General features: G+C 39.9%; 1 protein-coding gene across 2 annotated transcripts in view; it reads right to left on the reverse strand.

The window, feature by feature from the left end:
• LOC121420075 overlaps nucleotides 1-10,903 on the reverse strand; it is a 37,083-nt gene extending 26,180 nt beyond the window's left edge. The window contains exons 1-2 of one of the 2 annotated variants that reach the window (XM_041614603.1): nucleotides 10,500-10,903; nucleotides 6,959-7,032 (exon numbers count right to left, since the gene is read on the reverse strand). In XM_041614603.1, the coding sequence (XP_041470537.1) occupies nucleotides 6,959-6,983 (25 nt within the window). In that variant the 5' untranslated portion in view covers nucleotides 6,984-7,032; nucleotides 10,500-10,903. The remainder of the gene's footprint in view (nucleotides 1-6,958; nucleotides 7,033-10,499) is intronic. The other variant, XM_041614602.1, reaches the window with a different exon arrangement.
• Between the last annotated feature and the right edge of the window lie 9,023 nt (nucleotides 10,904-19,926).

The raw sequence follows: 19,926 nt of genomic DNA on the forward strand, positions 1-19,926 counted from the left end.
AATAACGGAGGATCGCCCAATTCAGCTGTATTTGCAAAATACTGCTGTTCTTCCTTGGGGTCCTACATTTACCAAACAAAGTAATATACACCAATAAAAATACTAAAAGAAAAACATTTCCAAGTAAAGTACATTGACAGAAAAGTGTTCAAAAAAAGCTTACTAAAACTATGAAAACAAAAAGAAAGAAGTAAAAATACAAATGCTCAATCTAAATAATCATAATAGAGTATGAAAGCAACTTAAAGTTGGTACATTATGAATTTCATTGAGCAATCGATTATAAATTGATATCCCCGATAGAAAAATGTCCTTTTACAATTGTTAGAATTTGGCTTGGGTAAATTAATAACAAATACTTTAGTATTTGTTTTCCGATTTTAATGAAATTTTTGGCATTTTGCTCAGTGAATACCACTCTATGTATCAAAATATAAATATTTTCACCCCGGACTATCCCTTTAAGTTCAAAGCAGTTCAGTGCGGATAATAAACGAAATATATTAAAGCAGCAAAACATAGCAAAAGTGGAAAATTTGTATAAGTCACCAGCGAGCGAAGCGAGCTAGAAAATCTTGGCCTTTTAAAAAGATTTTAAATATAAATTCAAATTATGTGATGGTCGCATTGGCAATTTAGCCGATCAATCAATCAATAATTAGTCACGCGATATCGTATAAAAGAGACATGTTAATTCATAATACAATTATTTTTTAGGGGTATAACTCCGTCCTTGTTGATTAATTGAATTGAAGGCTACACGTGCCATAGAAAATGTTTCCTGAGAATTATTTGAAGATTAGAAGAACGTTAAACTCATATTTTCAACAAGACGTTTTGTATCGATATACGGCCCCATATTTTTTCGGTATGCCTATTTTCTGCAAGAGCATGCAGAGACAGCCGATCTACAACAAAAGGCTAAAGATAATCATTCGACCCAACCCATTCTCATTTTTCTTACTTTGTAATCTGATTACAAAAAAGTAAGTATGTATAATGATTAGACTGATTCGAGAAGAAAAATATGGTTAACAACTCAACAAACTTTGTGCGAATAAAACAAAATACATGTATCACTCGGTTTTCGGAACTATGTTAGTGGCGGAGGAATTAGGACTGAGTGTCATTAATGAATAAAATCTGCTGATGAGATGCTTTACCGAGTTGCCCCTAAATGTGCATGCGCCGGGTCAAGCAGGTGTTTATCTTGTTACCCGAATCGAGTTCTACAAGTTAGGATAGGTGGTTACCCTGGCTAGGCCGTCGGGATATCCCTGGGGGCCCCTTGAAAAAAATACTTTTTTAAATTAAAAAATGGTCTAAATAGCCCTTTATTCCCTTTAATTTTGTTAATTTGAGCCCCCTTAATGTACATGCGCCGGGTCAAGCAGGTGTTTATCTTGTTACCCGAATCAAGTTCTACAAGTTAGGATAGGTGGTTACCCTGGCTAGGCCGTCGGGATATCCCTGGGGGCCCCTTGAAAAAAATACTTTTTTAAATTAAAAAATGGTCTAAACAGCCCTTTATTCCCTTTAATTTTGTTAATTTGAGCCCCCTTAATGTACATGCGCCGGGTCAAGCAGGTGTTTATCGTGTTACCCGAATCGAGTTCTACAAGTTAGGATAGGTGGTTACCCTGGCTAGGCCGTCGGGATATCCCTGGGGGCCCCTTGAAAAAAATACTTTTTTTAATTAAAAAATGGTCTAAATAGCCCTTTATTCCCTTTAATTTTGTTAATTTGAGCCCCCTTAATGTACATGCGCCGGGTCAAGCAGGTGTTTATCTTGTTACCCGAATCGAGTTCTACAAGTTAGGATAGGTGGTTACCCTGGCTAGGCCGTCGGGATATCCCTGGGGGCCCCTTGAAAAAACAATTAAATTAGAAATTTCCAACCCTTTTATTCACTGACTTTTGTCCCCTAAAAAATCCTCGTATTAGGGCAAGCCAGCTATTTTATGGTTGCCCGAGACGTGTTCCACCTTTTAAACCCCCTAGCTAGCTTTCAAAACCCCTAATTTTTAATATCGAATATTGAATATCTGTCCAACTTCACACGCGTTTGAATATCGAACCTGAATATCCAACCAACTTCACAGTTTGAATATCGAATATCGAATATCCAACCAACTTCACGCCGGTCATCGTAGATTAGACATCATGGGGCCCGTTTCTCAACACCGTTATAAGTCTAACTTCTTGACTGAATCGGAGATAGTGAGCTACTTGTCCGCTGTTTCACGAAGTCCTCTTTACCAAGTTCAGGCCCAACAAACGTAATCAACCATAGAGGTTGAAATTAAATCCCAAAACAAGTGGGATAATGTAATACAAAATACCGGTAACGATGAAAACCATAGCACATGCTCGATCGCATGCATGCATCATACACGTGCGTGGTGGTAGTACGCCCTCTATTGCCCTCTCATTTCCAGTATGTTTGACGTGCTGTACTTTTATTTCTCAGCTCTACAGAATTTCTGTGCTCTCCAGAATTTCTGCAGTCTCTATTTTCGACGAGGTAGCGCTATTTGCGATGGACTATAATTCAGTCGTTTTGTTTAATTTTGCGGTTGTCTGTATTTCTGAGGTTGCCTCTATTTCTGTTGTTGTTTATGTTTCTGAAGTTTTTGTGTTCTGAGGTTGTCTATATTTCTGTTGTTTATGTTTCTGAAGTTTTCTTAAATTCTGAGATTGTCTATATTTATTAGGTTGTCTACAATTCTCTGGCTGTCTATATTTTTGAAAATGTCTTTATTTCTGACGTCTCTATTATTCCTGTAGTTCTCTTCAATTCTGCGGTTGTCTATATTTCTGAAGTTGTATTTAATTCTATGAATGTCTTTACATTTCTCAGTCTTTCTCTATTCCTGCATGAACCTATATTTCTGTGATTGTGTTCAATTATATGGTTATCTACGTATTTTTTTATCATTTATTATTCTTTGCGATTGTCTTGTTTTTGTGTTTGTCCTTATTTCTGCACTAATGTTTGATTCTGTGAATTTCTATTTTTTTGTTATCTTAATTATTTTAAAAATTTCTTTATTTTTAGATATATTTCTGCATTTTAGTTTATTTTCAACGGTACATATATATTTCTCAAATCGGTAATTTTGGCACTTATGGCCGCCCATACACCATGTGGAATGTTATAGAAACAGTGGATAGAAGAGAAGAAATTGATAGGCGAGAAAGTGGAGATTTGAGTATTCTTTCTTGAAAGTAGTCCTGAAAAGGACTGTAAACCAGAAGGAATGTTGAGTGAGAACAGCTGGAGTAGTAGAGCTGATGAGGAGATGCTGGCTTGCGTCGGCGGGTAGAGATGATGAGTAGTAGAGAGACTCAACGTTTTGGACAGGTTGACTGTCTGTCTTCAGCAAGACTAAAATGGCTAAACAGGAGTTGAAAGAATAGACGAGGGGCATGGAATTGATTAAAGCCAATGCCTACATCAACCATAAGGTACCAACTCAAGAGACAACATCAAACAAAGCTATCACTGTATTTCAAATGATACAACTCAGTTTGGAGTCTGTGGAGTTGATGGCAATTGCTCAGGAATTTAATAGGTGTTTCCCACCCAGGTGGGAAATACTGGGAAAAACCTGTTAATGCTGGGAAGAAGACAATGCGATGTAGGGGAGACCGGGGTAAGTTGAAACATTGTAATTTTCTTTAACGCCTGTAAAATAAATTTATGCAATACTGCCCTCAATTTATTGCAATAATAATTCAACACTGTTGTATTATAAATAGCAATAAATTGAGGGCAGTATTGCATCTATAAATTAATTTTACAGGCTTTAAAGAAAATTACAATGTTTCAACTTACCCCGCATTCCAACAAACCCCGGTCTCCCCTACAAAGATCCTGTAAATTCACATTCAGGAGTAAGCCTGAGTCATATCGATTATTTTGAAAACCGGTGTTCGACAGCTCTAATTCGATCGAACATCGATGCATCGAATGTTGAAGGCGGGGAAAATTTAGTCTTTTGTTTTTGCGTCGATGCGATGCGCTTTGCATATGCACTACGCACTGACGGTACGCGCTGGCGTTGGCCGGGTGAGCGTTGCACAAGCAGATGACAGAGCAAAGTTCGTTTGTATTTTCCATGATCACAAAACACACAAAAAAAGGCCGGGGACCAAAGCAGAATTCTTCCCAAAATATCTTCAACAATGATATTTGCAGATGACAACATATAAGTTTAAAATGAAACAATAATAAAGACATGAATCACGCAGAGTCGATCCGAATGATTTTCGGTCGACTAGCATTCGCAGTCCATTCACCAGTCCAGTCACTCACTCTCCCGAAACGACAGGCGTGCTTGACGTCAGCGCCAGCAAACAAGTGCAATCAACGGAGAGCGCTGTAACTTGCCTGAGATTGTGTAGTTGGATCCAAAATGAGCTCCAAATAAATTTATGGGAATAAATACGTAATTTTCTCTGGATGGTCATTTGAATTGCTATTCAATGATGATATAACGATTGTGAGGAAAGATTGTGGAATATGAGTTATGACGATGTTCGAGAATTAATCCTGATAATGACAATCCAGTTTTTTAGACGCAATTGAGCATGCGATCAAAATAAATACGAATGTTTCGAATCGAGCCCTAAATTCATCTAAATTATTACGATTTAACAAGATTTTATGGTCATACTAAGAATATTGACGATGTCAGCAAAGTATGTTATGTTCATATGGAAGAAATAATACTGGGATTATTTCTATTGTTATTCCATCTCTGGACGTCTCCTCCAAGCTCCGAGAAAATAAGCACAATGCGCATGCGTGTTTGATGACGTATGACATATTTTCCCATTCATGAAATCAGAGCCCAAAGTTGGGCACAAACTAGCTTCAAATTGATGGGAAAAAATATCAAACGCAATTTTCTCTGTTTTGTCATGTAAAATGTTATTATATGGTGATATTACGAACTTGAACAGAGTTTTTGCATGTAGACAATGTTCGAGAATCAATCCTGACGTGATGATTATTTTTTTAGACAAGTGCACTAGCTCGACTCAAGAAGTCAAGTCGATCGTCATGAGATGTCCGCCATTGAAAATTGAAACGAAATACAAACGTTTCACATCAAGCTCTAAATTCATATTAATGATTATCATATGCAAATTATTGTTAAATATTACGATTAAATAATGTTATATGGTCATGATTTTAATATTGTTCATGAAAGCAAGATTTATTTTACGTTGATCGCATCAATTTCCGGCCATTTTCTGGTTTGATTAAAGAACAGTACTGCGCATGCACGATCGATGGCCATGACTTCCATTCATGAATTCATCGTGCATAAATTATCTCGGCACGAGCAGACGAGTAAGACTCGAACTATGATCGAAATAAACTTCAAATTAATGGTGAATAGCATCATAATTACTCAATCGGTTTCATTTTGGGGGCAATAGAAATCAAGTAAGTAGTAGTAAAGTTGGACATTACTGATATTTTGATGATTGATTGTGTAAACCAAACGAATCGGCCGGCCGACGTATTTTTTTTTTTTCGATGCACCGATTTTGCAAAATCTGCACCGGTGTTCGATGACATCGATCGAACACCATTTTAAAATCGATTCGACTCAGGCTTATTCAGGAGGTTGATGTTTCAAAGGTACTTTCCCAGTTGTGCATTTTAGTGTTGACTGGTTTAATTGGCATTTATAGTTTTGAGAGAGTTGTAGATGTGTAGATCTGTTATTAGCCTTCCTTGTACATGTAGTTTGGCATTAAGTGATCAATGACCTCACTGAACCCCACCTTGCCCACAAGGCTGTTTCCTCAATTCTTATTTCCAGTATGCCAAGCCTCGGGTCAAGTCCAATGCATCAGGCAGTGAGATTCCCTGACTAGGGACCTTTGCTCACGACCTTCACAAACTCTCCAATGGCTGAGACCTACATAATACAACCTATTTCCAATTACATTTCAAAGAGTTTCTTTTATCTTTTGTTTCCATTCCTGAAACCTTCAGCATTGGTGGTCTTTGACCTTAGCATAGATCTGGGTGAATTCTCTTTGTCCAGTACATTTACCTTCCTTGAAGGTCATGAAAGATACTTGACATATTGCATGAAAGATGCTATTTTTTTTTGTGTAAATTATGAGAAATGGATTTTATTCTGCTGAGTCACAAGCACTGCATACAGAAATCAGCCGGGTTTGGTTCGTGAGAGCATATGAGAAGAGCTCCTGGACATTGGGTCATTTGATTTACTTCCAGAACAATATCAAAAGAACTGCAAAGCTCACTAATTTGTAAACCTTTCCATTTATTGCAGTGTTTGCCAGAGTGAGAAATACTGCCAGTAGTAACCGCCACAATAATTTTAGAGGAAAATGGGAAATAATTGCAAATGCAGGGAAATGCCTTGAAATATAGGCCCCTACTTCTTGAATATTTCCAGGTATTGCCACGTGTCTTTCAAGCACAGATGTGTGTACATGTACATGTACTAGATTGGCATCCTGAAATGTGCATTGACACTATCTAGTTATTCTAGTATTAGATATACTTCACAATATTCATACATGTACATCTTTCCCGATGTGCGTCAGAACAAAGCTACATGTACATGCAGGTGACCTTGAAGTGTACATGCAGAGTTGCATTCTCATTACTGACACCAATGGGGGGGGGGGTGTTTGAGGTTGAAAGAGTCTGCACAAGTTTACATGCAGCTGTGTCCTTTGGTACAGATACAAAAGGATTTTAAAGTTCCCAATTACTCTGGAAATATCCAATGGTATAGGTCTGTATAATCTGTTTGACCAACCCCCGAATCTGAACAAGTTTTTCTTCAATTTTGTTATGGATACTGTCATATTAAAATGAAAGAGTCAACCAGGAAGATAGTTCATGAAATGAAAGGCAACTCAGCATAATTAGAGCAAGAGAAATCTGAGCTTTACTTACCTTGGTCCTCTTTCTCACTGTCCATACTTGTACAGTTTCACATGCACTTCTTAGAGTTGTTAGATGTAGCTCATCTGCAACAGTGATCAGACAATGGGATCTATTAGGTTCATTGCATGTAAATTAGCATCAAGTCACTACCAGACTCCAGAAGGATCATATCAATGTTTGGATATATTATGTAGCATATCATACATGTAGGTCATTTTGGAGTCTGTTTTGTTGGAGTGACTGTATCAGAACTTTTAAAGAGTACCTTCAATCTGAAGGAACATGGGCGGAAATCGGGGGGGGGGGGGGGGGGGGGGGGGACACGATATCAAATGTTCCCCCTACTATGTCATTGTGACCTTGACCTTTTGACCTCAAAAGCTGTAGGATTCCTGGGATTCATGATGGTATCATACACTCCAAATTATGTTAAACTGAAGTGATCACGTTTACAAGAACTTCAGAAGGGTAAGATGAAAGTATGTCACTCTAACCTTGACCTTTGACCTTTTGACCTCAAAATATAGGCTTCCTGGGATTCATGCTAATATGAATACTCACCAAATTATATGAGCCTGGATTAAGTTAAACTATAGTTACTGCATTTACAATGACTTGAGAACGGAAAGATAACAAGTCACTGTGACCTTCACCTTTGACCTTTTGACCTCAAAATTGATAGACTTCCTGGGATCCATGCTAGTATCATACACCTCAAATTATATGAGCCTAGGATAAATTCAACTAAAGTTATCGCGTTTACAAGGACTTCAGAAGGGTAATATGAAAACACATCACTGTGACCTTGACCTTTGGACCAAAATCGATAGGCTTCCTGGGATCCATGCTAGTTTCAAACACACCAAATTATATGAGCCTACATGTAGGTTAACCATGTTTACAAGACTGCCAAAGTGTACACATATGTAAGATGTCACTGTGACCTTGACCTTTGGACTTAAAAATCAGTAGGCTTCCTGGGATCTATGCTAGTATCAAACAAACCAAATTATGTGAGCCTAGGTTAAGTCAAACTGAAGTTATCGCATAAAAGAAAAAGTTAACAGATGGACAGACGGACACCGAGCGTGATACCATACATCCCGTCTAGGACTGGTGTATAAAAACCTGCAAATGCACCCTAAACAGATTGTGATTTTTTTGGATGGTCACCTGACTCAACCCCTCCCCCAATTTTCCCCCAAAAAATGTTGTGGCCCATATGCAGGTACAACCAACATGAACAAGGAAGCAAAATGGGCTTGGCCCCCCCTCCCCTGGCTCCAGAACATTGCTTAGCAGGAGTCCCCTTTTTGCCCATGCAAGCCCCCCCCCCCCCTTTTATACTATTGTTTTCTCTCACTGTGGAACATTCTATTCAACTTCAGAATGGTCCTCTGGGAACTGCATTATACATGTACAATGTACCTGTATACATTTGGGATTCAGGATTTTTTTTTTGGGGGGGGGGCTACATTTCATTACATACATGAAGAAGGCCTATAGGCTTACTGCCTATAAAGAAGGCTAAGTAATACTTAATCTTAAGTCTGTAACATTTCATATTTTGCAGGGCACCTTATTTTATTTTTCAAGGCTCTTGCATTTGGGGGTGAAATCACCCTGAGCCCAACCTACAGTTTGTTTTCCAAATCCGGAGTTGCCTTGTAAAAAAGATATTATGGAAAAAAACCAAAAAAAGGGAATTTCCCAAAACATTCTCAAGGAAATTTATGAATTTTCTTTAAGCCCTCTTCCTCAAATTTATGCCAGTAGAGCTTTACATCTCCTCTATCATTGGTTTGGACTATGATCTCGAGGGTATTTTATAAAGCTCCAAGTTGTATAAAGTTAAGAGCGCAACTTTAAGAACGACTGGTGAACCTACTGTACGCGCTATTAATCACCAATGAAAATTTAATGGTGAATATCATTTACCACAAGAAAGGATCACCAGTCATAAGTCACCTGTAACTTACAATTTAGTTAAAGGGGAATGAAACCTTTGGAACAAATAGGCTTGTGTAGAAACAGAAAAATCAAAGAATAAGAATAATGAAAGTTTGAGAAAAATCGGACAAATAATGAGAAAGTTATGAGCATTTGAATATTGCAATCACTAATGCTATGGAGATCCTCCCATTGGCAATGCGACAAGGATGTGTGATGTCACTGATGAACAACTTTCCCTTTGGTGGAGTGGACTATAAAATACCCTCAATGTCTCTTTTTGCTTTTTCTTATGATGATACAAACTCTTTATCCATTATGTATTCTTAAAAAATATGTTACATGCCCTCATGTAGAAAGAACATGTATGATCTATGGATAGATGTGATAAAAGAGGCAATTCAAGTGAAATATATACTAAAGTAATGGGGAGAGTTGTTCATCAGTGACATCACACATCTTTGTCGCATTGTCAATTTGCTATCTCCATAGCAATAGTGATCACAATATTCAAATGCTCATAACTTTCTCATTATTTGTCCGATTTTTCTCAAACTTTTGTTGATCTGTTTCTTTGATTTTTCTGTTTTCACACAAGCTATCTTGTTCCAATGGTTTCATTCTCCTTTAAGAAACAGCCCCTGGGCAGCCATCAGATATAATTCTGACGTACTGGCTATCTGCAGTCCCATCAAATCGTGCAGCGGCAGAGGCACTAGGCCGGGGCATGGGTAGACATCTTGATGGGGTTGGGCACGTTTCTTATTGATTAAATTGCAGGGGAAGTTTAGTTTGTATATGACTCTTCTTTGGTTTTCTTTTGTTTATTGACTAAGGCTAACTTGAATTACTTGACCCTGTTTAGTTATTTTCTTCCAATTATTTTATTCATTTTTAAATACTTTTCCTCTTTTTTCTCCTCAAAATCTAGTGTAGGGAGGGGGCCGATGCAGTTGTCCCCTGTGACCTCAAGTGCAAGCCAAGGGCAAGGCGGGAAAAAATTTCAAGATCAAGAAAGGCCCCCCCCACCAAAAAAAAAGGAAAGTTTTTTCTTTATTCTGATCATGATCATGTGGCCTATAGTATTAATTTGGTCTTTTGGAAGAAATTAACAGCTTAACATTTGATCACAAACAAGTTGCAATTATAGAATTAACTCCACAACGCATTTCACATAGTACATGCACCTCCACTGCTCCAGTGCCCAGCTCCCTTCCCTTCACTTTATTCTTATCTGGCATTGCCAATTAAGGCATTGGCAATGGCACCACACCACATGCATGCATGCACAGGCGCAGCCGTCCCTGCTCACTGGCTCTGCAGCGCTGTGCACGACGACACCGAGCTGCTGAGCTCTAATTGAGCACACAGACATTTAGAAAGAGCAATCCATATGACACACGCAAATGGCAGAGCCCACACAAAGCCACGGCCACTTCAATACACACACAACTGCTGCACAAAACTGAACATGGCATTGCAATACACGTACAACACGCATAGCATTACCCTCGCATACATACTGCGTACAAAAATAGCCGACGAATTGGATCCCACATGGCTAACACCCAAAAATATCCAATTAATTTTTAATACTCACCGGCGATACGAAAAATTACTTTGCATCACGGCATCGGGGAAAGAACATGGCCATGCCAACGATCCAATTCCGGAATATTGAAGTCACTTGTAAAATCCGAAAATATCAGTACAAAAATGAGTCGTCCATTTCGGATAGCGCACAAATCCTCCCTTCTCGACGGTACGGCCGTGTATGCAATGCATATAGCGTGGCCAGCCAATCATCGGCCAGCAAGCGATGAGTCTTGAATGAAATGCGCATGCGCTATTCTCGTCTTGAGCTGCACTGGGCTTTGTCCTTCCTATTTTCAGTCGGTGATGATGCATGCACGTAGAGGTGGATAACCTTCAGCATGTGTGGCTAGAATATCCAATACAAAATACGTATCGTCTGTGTGCAACCATGGACCCTATGCAACGAACATTCCCCGTTGAACTTCCAATTGCAAATATGTTGTTCGAATAGGGCCGAGGGTTTCGTTAGGGAGGCGAAGGCTGTACAGAGCAGATACGCCTACATCAAAGGGCGGATTCCCGGGCCGAGCGCCCTAGGCAGTGTAGTTGCTTGGTGGATTAAAATTAGCTTATTGGGGATATGACTTACAATTTTCAGCAACGTGTTAATTGTCTTGCATGCAATTAAAAAATCCAGACTCTTTATGACAAAACAGGTTCACTACCGGCCTATACGGGGCCTACTGTACTATAGCCGGTCGACTGCTAGCCTAAAAAATAATTTCTTATTTCGATGCTATGATCTATTCCAGTTACTCTCATTGGCCATTTATGCACCCAGCATCTTTTTTATAAATAAAATCTAATCTGATGTGAGGATCAGGACCCATGATCTAGGTTTAGTATGATGCATGGGGCGGCCGCTGAGCCAATATATATAGCCTAGCTAACTGGTAAAAAGTTTCCCGCCCATGCATTTCTGATTGAGGTCCTCATTATTTTAGGCCTCCATCCAGAAACCGAAATACTGAGGCCTATAGGCTAGCTAAATCACTGCGCCACTGGGGTTTATGGTTTAGGCCTATAAGGCTGGCAATTAACGTCTTTTTTTTTGGGGGGGGGGGGTGCTTTCCCTCTTACGGCACCGCAGCCTGAACTGTTGGCCGGTATCCGGGAGCCTTTTTCATCTGAAAGCCAACTAAGGTATAACTTTTCCATCGATGGCAATCACTATATAGGACTCAGAGAATTAAAATCAAAGTTTCGATTGTACCTAACTAAAAAAAAATAATTTCATGAGTCAACTTAATTATAGGCATACTAGAATACCGCCTATTATGTTTCCTATCCTATGTAGAGTTGTCCCGACTAAGTCGATATCTCATCAAATTAAAGTCAAAAGAAGGCGTCTCTTTGCGTCTGTGAGTACCCTTAGGGCCTATCAACTCGATGATTGACTTTCTATATGATAAAAAAAATTGTTTTTGAAAGAAATTATGAGTGCCCCAAAATGGGAAAAGATTGAAGAATTTGAAATAATTCCTTTTACCGTGCGAAACGTGGGAGCTTAAAAAGTTTTATAAAAGTAGAGAACAGCTGATTATGCCTATATACCTTGGTCACATTAGAGTAAGAGTTGATTGTAAAAAGTGTATCGACATTGCAAAACAGAGTAGGAGATACCTCTCTTCTACTCTGTTTTGCGACTTGCGTTAACGAAATATACAGGCAGGAAATAGGCGCCATTGATCTTTCCGATGTTCAGCTCTCTCTATAAATTCTCTGAAACTTTAACCTGTTCTAATTCTGACATTTCTTAGATTAAGAAGAAAAACGAGCTCATAATGTGAAAGGGAACATGCAAGCTAGAAGGACTTTACTTTTCCATGCTCGCGAAGCACGGAAACCTAGCTCTGTGATTTATTTTGGGGAAAATTGTGGAATTTCGGTCATACTAAGCGCTTCCTTTTGATTATTAAAACTTCAGTGATGTTCAAAATTTCGAATCAATGGCGCATTACAAGACATGATGTTCAGCGATATGGAATAAAGTTTAATGTCGTACATACTTTTGTATAGCACGGCACAAGTGCCTCCCCCTTTAAGCAGATACCTCGCCAAAAATTACTTGCTGAAAAGCGGAAGAAACAACATTTGGGGAACAGCTAGGAGAGCCAAAATTTTGTGTCAATGCAATATTAAAAAAAAAAAATACTTGTCATACTCTCTACACCCACATGTAGGCCTATACTTTATAATTTCTGGAAAGAATATACGATTCCCACAGCCGGGTAGAAGAAAAACGGAATAGGAAAAAGGTGTGGGAAACAAAAGGGAATGGTAATTTTGGTAGTTTTCCCCCGCAGAGCGCGGAAGCAAAATTTTTTTATATGAAGAGAGAAGAACGTCTCGTTTAGGTTTTTATTCTTTTGAACAAAAAAGAAGGGAAAAGACAACAAAGTTATACCTTTCTTCCCTTTTCTCCTTTCGCTTTTTCTTTTTCTCCTTTTTTCCCTTCTTTTCTTTTGGGAGCGTTTTTTCTAAGTGGGGGGGGGGGCGACACGCCTGAATTGGGGAGGAATTGCGCCCTTTCAAAGTTTTAACGTTGGCAGCACCCTGCATCAGCCTACGGTCTTTGGTTGTTGCATATAAAATAGTGGTAACTATTTTATTCCAATGCCACAGTAAAGTACAACCAAAGACGCTTGAAAATTAATTCTTTTTCACTTTTTCTTCTATTTTCCCCACCCCAAGTATAACATTGCCCCCAGCATAGCGGAGTTGTCACCAACATGACTTAAATCTAAATTTGATTACCGAATCTGTTGCATAAATCTAGCCTATATAATATTGACTTAGTTTGCGCTGAGTGGCGATCATGCAGGGAGACCATAAGAGGGGGGAGGCAAAAATGAAATACAGAGCATAGGGGAAAACATATGAGAATGAAAGAAAAGAACTAAAGGCCTGGGCGGTCGAGTAAAGTTGAAGAGGGGAGGGGGGGGGGCACGGGAAAAGGGGGCACCTTTTCTTTTAATAAGATAAAATGTGGGGAAAAGACCTATTTGTGGCGTAAAAAGTGAGCTAAACTAGATAATATCGTATCCGAGCAAAATTGTTGACTTTCTTATCATGAAAATCAAAATTTATGATAGATTTTGACATATCCATAAAATAAAAATTATATTTCACCCTTCTCTCTTTCATTTTCTATTTTTCCTTGGTCGTGAAAAATGTGTGGGGGGGGGGGGAGATTGGCCCCAAGCCCCCATCTGTACGCCATGCTTATCTACCCCCCGCACATGACTCTCATCATTACCTATAGGATTACTCTCACAAGCTTTTTCCTCCGTAAGTAATGAGAATATTGTTTTCTTGTTTCAAAGGATCAGTCTGTAACCCATATACAGACCTAAAATGGGTCCTTCTCAGGTGAAAGGCACAGAACACATTTGTGAAGGGCACTTTTTTTGGATGAAAGGGACACTGATACGAGAAAGGGCACGTAAGCTTTGAAAAGTAGGAAAAGGGGCATTTGCTAACGACATAAAACGGGTCCTGATAATGGCACAGAACACGTTCGCCGGAGTGGCACTTTTCTTAGATAAAAAGGGGCACTGATTCGAGAATGGGCTATTACAAGTAGATAAGGGAAGCACTTGCTCAGACATGAAAGGGTCCTTCTCAGGTAAAATGGGCACAGACCATTATGTTCGTGACACTGAGATGCCCCTCACGAACGTGTTCTGTGCCATTTTCATACCTGAGAAGGACCCGTTTTATGCTTGTCGTTAGCAAAATAATGCCCCTTTTCCTACTTTTCACAGTGTACGTGCCCTTTCTCGTTACCTAAGAAAAGTGCCCTTCACGAATGTGTTCTGTGTCCCTTTCACATGAGATGGACCTAGTTTAGGCCTATGTGTTACAGAGTGATCCTTTGAAACAAGAAAGCAATACGGCATTTTGGGGGGTAAAAATATTGGCACTGTACGAGAAAAGGTACATGGTACATGGTAACACCTAAAAAGGATCACCTCCTAAGGTGAAAGGGGCACGTACAATTCGTTAGGGGGGCATTTTTCGTGCCGAAAAGGGGCATTTTCAGTGCTTCAAAAAGTGGGGTGGGGGCACTGTCCCCTCCCGGTCCCAGGATTACCGCCCCTGACTAAAGGATTTTTTTTAAGGAGATGCTCTTCATTTCTCGCCAACGAGAACAAATTGCTGAAAATATAGCACAATTTTTTTTTCTGACATCTCCCTCACTATGCCCTATATAAACCCCTAATTAGTGCAATATAGTCCTATATCTTTCTAAATCTACTTTTTTAATATTTAGGCATCATCGCAGGGCCCCGGTGCTGCAGGGCAGGTGGCTACAGGCTACCGACCCCTATGAGTTAAAGATGAGAAGAGTAGCAAAAAGAAACATAAGTGAAGAATGCAGTCGAGGCTACGTTGTTTTTCCCGCGTTTCTTAATTAATCATTTTTCTTATTTATGTATTTATTTATTCATTATCATTATTGTTATCATTTTTTTTTGGGGGGGGGGGTGCGAATTGGACCCATTCGTTATAGTCATCAAAAATATCAAACAAACTACCTTAGAGGTAGAATGGGTCAACATTTAACACTCTACCCTCTATATAGTAATTTTTTTTGATGACTAACGAATAGGTCCATATCGCACCCCCACCCCCAAAAATAATAATTCCAGTTTAATTCCTCACAAAAGGGGGGGGGGAGATGACAAGCAGTATATAAGGGGCAGATCCATGATTTTCAAAGGGGTCATATTTTTCCGGGGAAAATTTTGGAAAGAAAAAAAAAGAAAACAAGAGTTTTCACCAAAAATTAAAGATATTTAGACCTTGGAATAATTTGACAGGCAAGAAAAAAGTCTTCGTTTCAAAGGGGGCCGGGGGGGGGGGGGGGGGCAAGCACACTTCTGTTTTAACGCCAATGTAACATTACAAATTTCAATTTTGCTTCTTAAAGGGGGGGGGGGCACGGGCCGGCTGTGCCCCTCCCCCCTGGATCCGCCAGTGCATATAGGCCCTCCCCCGAACGGTCGATGTATTCTATTTTGCAGGCGCCGCGGAACGGTTTTCAAAGTGGGGGGGGGGGCTGACCATGCTACAAATCACAATCATATGGTAATTTTTATTCACGGTTTTGGAAAAAAGCCCTAGCCCCCCCTCCCCCGGTTCCGCGGCCCCTGTTGTGGGATTTACTTTGTAGACGTTGGGGATATATTGTTGTTTTCACAGACCGACAGACATGAAAAAGCGTCACAAAATTCCAGTCACATGAGCCTCCCGGGTTTGGAACCCCTAATCGACTTTAATTCCCAGGCGCGGATCGTCAAGCTCACACCTGCCCAACACACCACGATCTAGCAGCTCCCGAAGCGTCATGGATAGTCTTATTTCCCGGTCATGTTTGGGGGAACGTCATGCAATACTATTCAGTGGCTTTTTGCTATTATCGTAATTAAGCAAGGAAATTACATTTGAATAAGTAATATGATTGTGGAATTGATTCCAATGACCTTTTAACCTTTCTAAGAATTTCAAACATCTAGTAATATTAATTTGGCAGGCAGAAAAAAATATTTTGTTTGAAACACAGACTAACTACATGTACGCTTAGTTTGCGATGGCTCGACAACATGGCCGGCGCGTTTCCGTTTTACACCCTGGCGAAGGCATTTTCCGGAAAAGTAGCCAAAAAGCGACTAGTGAAGAGTCTACACGCGTCGCTGGTTGCATGCAGCGTGCGACACAGGCGAGTCCACAACCGCATGCAATTTGCACAGTTACAGATCAGAGCACAGAGTTCCTCGGCACTTCATGTAGAGAGAGAGAGCAGCAGTCAGGAGTGAAATCCGAACATACTTTTGCAGTCGCGTTGTTTATGATAGTTTTTTTTCTAAAAATAAATTATTAACTAAATGAATAGAATGACAGACAAAATCAAAATAAACAGATACTTATAATGGAAAGACAAATTGAAGTTTGATGGATTGATACACTTAGAAGCTGCCGAAAGATAGATTTAGAAGACTGATAAATCGATATAGACAGATAGATAGATAATAGAGAGAGAGAGAGTTGGATAGATAGAAAGAGAGAGAAAGAGGGAGAGATGGATGGATAGATAGATAAATAGAGAGAGGGGGAGAGAGAGAGAGGTCGATATATAGAGGGAGAGGGGGAGAGAGAGAGAGAGAGAGAAGGATAGAGGGAGAGAGAGATGTTGTAGATAGAAATATGGACGGACAAAGAGAAAGAGAGAAAAAAGACAGACAGATGCTAGAGAAGGAGAGAGATAGAGAATTTGAGAGACAGATAGATAGATGTTAGATAGATAGAAAGATAAAGAATGAGAGAGACAGAGAAGATAGACAAATTAACAGATAGATACATAGATAGATAGATAGAGAGAGAGAGAGAGAGAGATAGAGAAAGACGTATGGATAGATAGATAGATAGATAGAGAAAGATAGATAGATGAGAGATAGATAGATGTTAGATAGATAAAGAGGAAGAGAGACAAAGAATATTAACAAATTAACAGATAGATAAGTTAAAAAATAGATAGATAAATAGATAGAGAGAATAAGAGAAAGACAGACAGATGGATAGATAGATAGAGAGAGATATTAAATAGATATAAGAGAGACAGAGAAGATTATTAACAAATTAACAGATAGATAGAAACTCTAGTTTAAAAATAGATAAATAGAGAGAAAAAAAGAAAGACAGACAGATGGATAGATAGATGGATAGAGAGATAGATAGATGTCAGATAGATCAAGAATGAGAGAGAAGAGCGACAAATTAACAGATAGATACTGTAGTTACATAGGTAGGTAGAGAGAGAGAAATAGAGTATGATAGACAGACAGATGGATGGATAGATAGAGAGAATTTGAGATAGATAGATAGATGTTAGATAAAGAATGAGAGAGACAGAGAAGATTATTAGATTCATAGATAGATACTGCAGTTACATAGATAGATAGAGATAGAATTTGAGAGATAGATATATAGACAGAGAGAGAGAAAGACAGACATCATCAAATCGGCAAGGCAAATGATCAAGGCAAACATTCGTATTGAACCTGGAAAGTATAAGCTCAGCTGCATTTGCAAGTACCTGTTCTGCGGATAACTTCGGTGCGGACTTTGGATCGCGCGCCCAGCTGATAATGTAAACAAACGTAGACGTAGACTCTTCACTAGTCGCTTTTTGGCTACTTTTCCGGAAAATGCCTTCGCCAGGGTGTAAAACGGAAACGCGCGGCCGGTGCAGAAGGTAAAAGTGACTTCTATTTCTGTCCGATTTGTCGCCAAAGTGATATCCGGGGAAGAAAACACGTATACAGCAAGAAGCATCAAAATCGTCTCGTATTCATTCTTCAAAAATTTTCTTTAAAGGTGAGTCTGATGTTAATAATGAGGTGAAAACATAAATCCGTGTTGTAGTAATCTGTTTTGTGACAGTGTCAGTGTGCCGTGAGTGTGGTCGTTGTACGGCATACCGATAGCGGGTACGGTAGTGCTCCGAGGCGTTGCGCCGCGCTGCGGCCCCGCTTGCCTCCACTGCAGTCTGCACAGTAGAGGCGCACGGCCAATATGGGACACTGTATCCAATAGGGGAGACAATCTCCCACATTGGAGACTTGCTTTGCAAAAGGACAAACGAAACAACACCAACAAAAGCATGATTTTTTCCACCCAAAATTTTGTCTCACTGAGGTCAGATTCAGAAGCCCACCATTTCATTTGTTCTGTGTGTGATTGACAACAAAAATCCTTATCAAAACAAAAGTAGACGATAAATTTTTAAAGTAGACGGTGAAAAGGGGTAATTTTTCATGAGGAATCTGCTTATCACATTTTTATTTGCCGCCAAGGTAATCCTTTTGCCGCAAATGTAAACAAAGGAAATTGGTCTCCAAAACTGGAGACTCAGCTCAGCTCAGACTGTCTCTGAAATTGGATAGGCCTACCCAAATTCTTCACAAAAGTCTCTGATATAGGAGATAATCTCCCACATTGGAGACAGTCTCCAATATTGGCCGTGCGCCTCTACTGCTGCAGAACTACGGTCTACGACTATGCCTTCCGTTGCGCGAACTCAAAGCGCGGGCGCAGAATGCTGGCGCTAATGCAGTTTCGCACCGGCCGATTACCAGCACACCTAATCACCAATACTTGTTCCCAAATGTCATGACAAGTCTCTCAGTCACATTTCGATGTCAATATATCCACCACTTTTCAAAATATTGTGATCGGGAATGGCTGTATTTCGGCTTCGATCTCAACATCTTTGATCGACACTGTAGACATCGCTTCGCGGATCGCTTGGATTCACCGTGCTCCGTAATGTTGATATGAACTGAAGTTAGCAACCAAATCATGCGAAAATGTGGCGAACAAACTGCCAGCATGCCGCATGCGAATCTATGTATCAAAAAGCTTTCATAAAATCCATGAACACTACATCTACACTACCGCCATCATCCAAAATGTGGGTCCACTCATCCAGGACTTCTAAAAACTGTGTAGTACAAGAAGGTCCAGCAATAAAACCATGCTGATGAACAGAGAGCAGGTCATTCTCCTGGAGATGACGAATACGTTGTGTCCTTACCAAAATAACACATGTCAGACTTCAGGCCTCGAAATAATCGACGGCCATCAACGGCCATGGCCGTCGATGCCCCTATTACTGGCTGTCATGCCCTTCTTTTTGCTAAAAGTTACCGTATGTGTACTACACAAATGTCGCGTGCGCTGTACTGTCCTGGCGAGCACGCGCGATGTGTAAGTACAGTACTTTGAATGGGAGTGTTTCATAAAGCTGTTCGTCAGTTACGAACAACTTATGAACGACCGGTGATACTTTCTTGGGTGCTAATCAGATTCACATTTAATTACATTTAGGTATCACCAGTCGTGCGTAAAGTTCATTTTTTCTTGAGTAAATATTGTGGTTTGGTAATGAATCTGATGTATAACATCGACTATGGAAAGCCCCCCCCACGCCGCGAAACTGTAACACCTACAAATAATTTATTACATGCCCCTCTGTATGGCCTTGGTGCCCTTCTGTATGGCCTTGGTGCCCTCTGCTGCCTGGCCTCAGTGAAAAAGTGCCCCTCAAAAAAGTGGCCTTGCCCCCCAAAAATCCTATTTCGAGGCCTGGACTTACAGGCCTGTAGTTTCTACCTTCTGATTTGCTACCCTTTTTTGAATACCAGGGTCACATTAGCACTCTTCCAATCTTCAGGCAAAACTCCTTGTCCTACACTTTTCTGAAACTGAATGGAAATAGGTAAGCAAAGTACATTAGCTAATTCCTTGAGTACACGAGGATGGATTTGGTCTGGTCCAGGGGCTTTACTTGGTTGCAGTTTACACAGAAACTTGAATACATCATTGGAGGATATCTCTATGTCATCAAACGGAGCGATAAAATCACC

The sequence above is a fragment of the Lytechinus variegatus genome, chromosome 8, assembly GCF_018143015.1.
Source record: "Lytechinus variegatus isolate NC3 chromosome 8, Lvar_3.0, whole genome shotgun sequence".
Classification (NCBI taxonomy): domain Eukaryota; kingdom Metazoa; phylum Echinodermata; class Echinoidea; order Temnopleuroida; family Toxopneustidae; genus Lytechinus; species Lytechinus variegatus.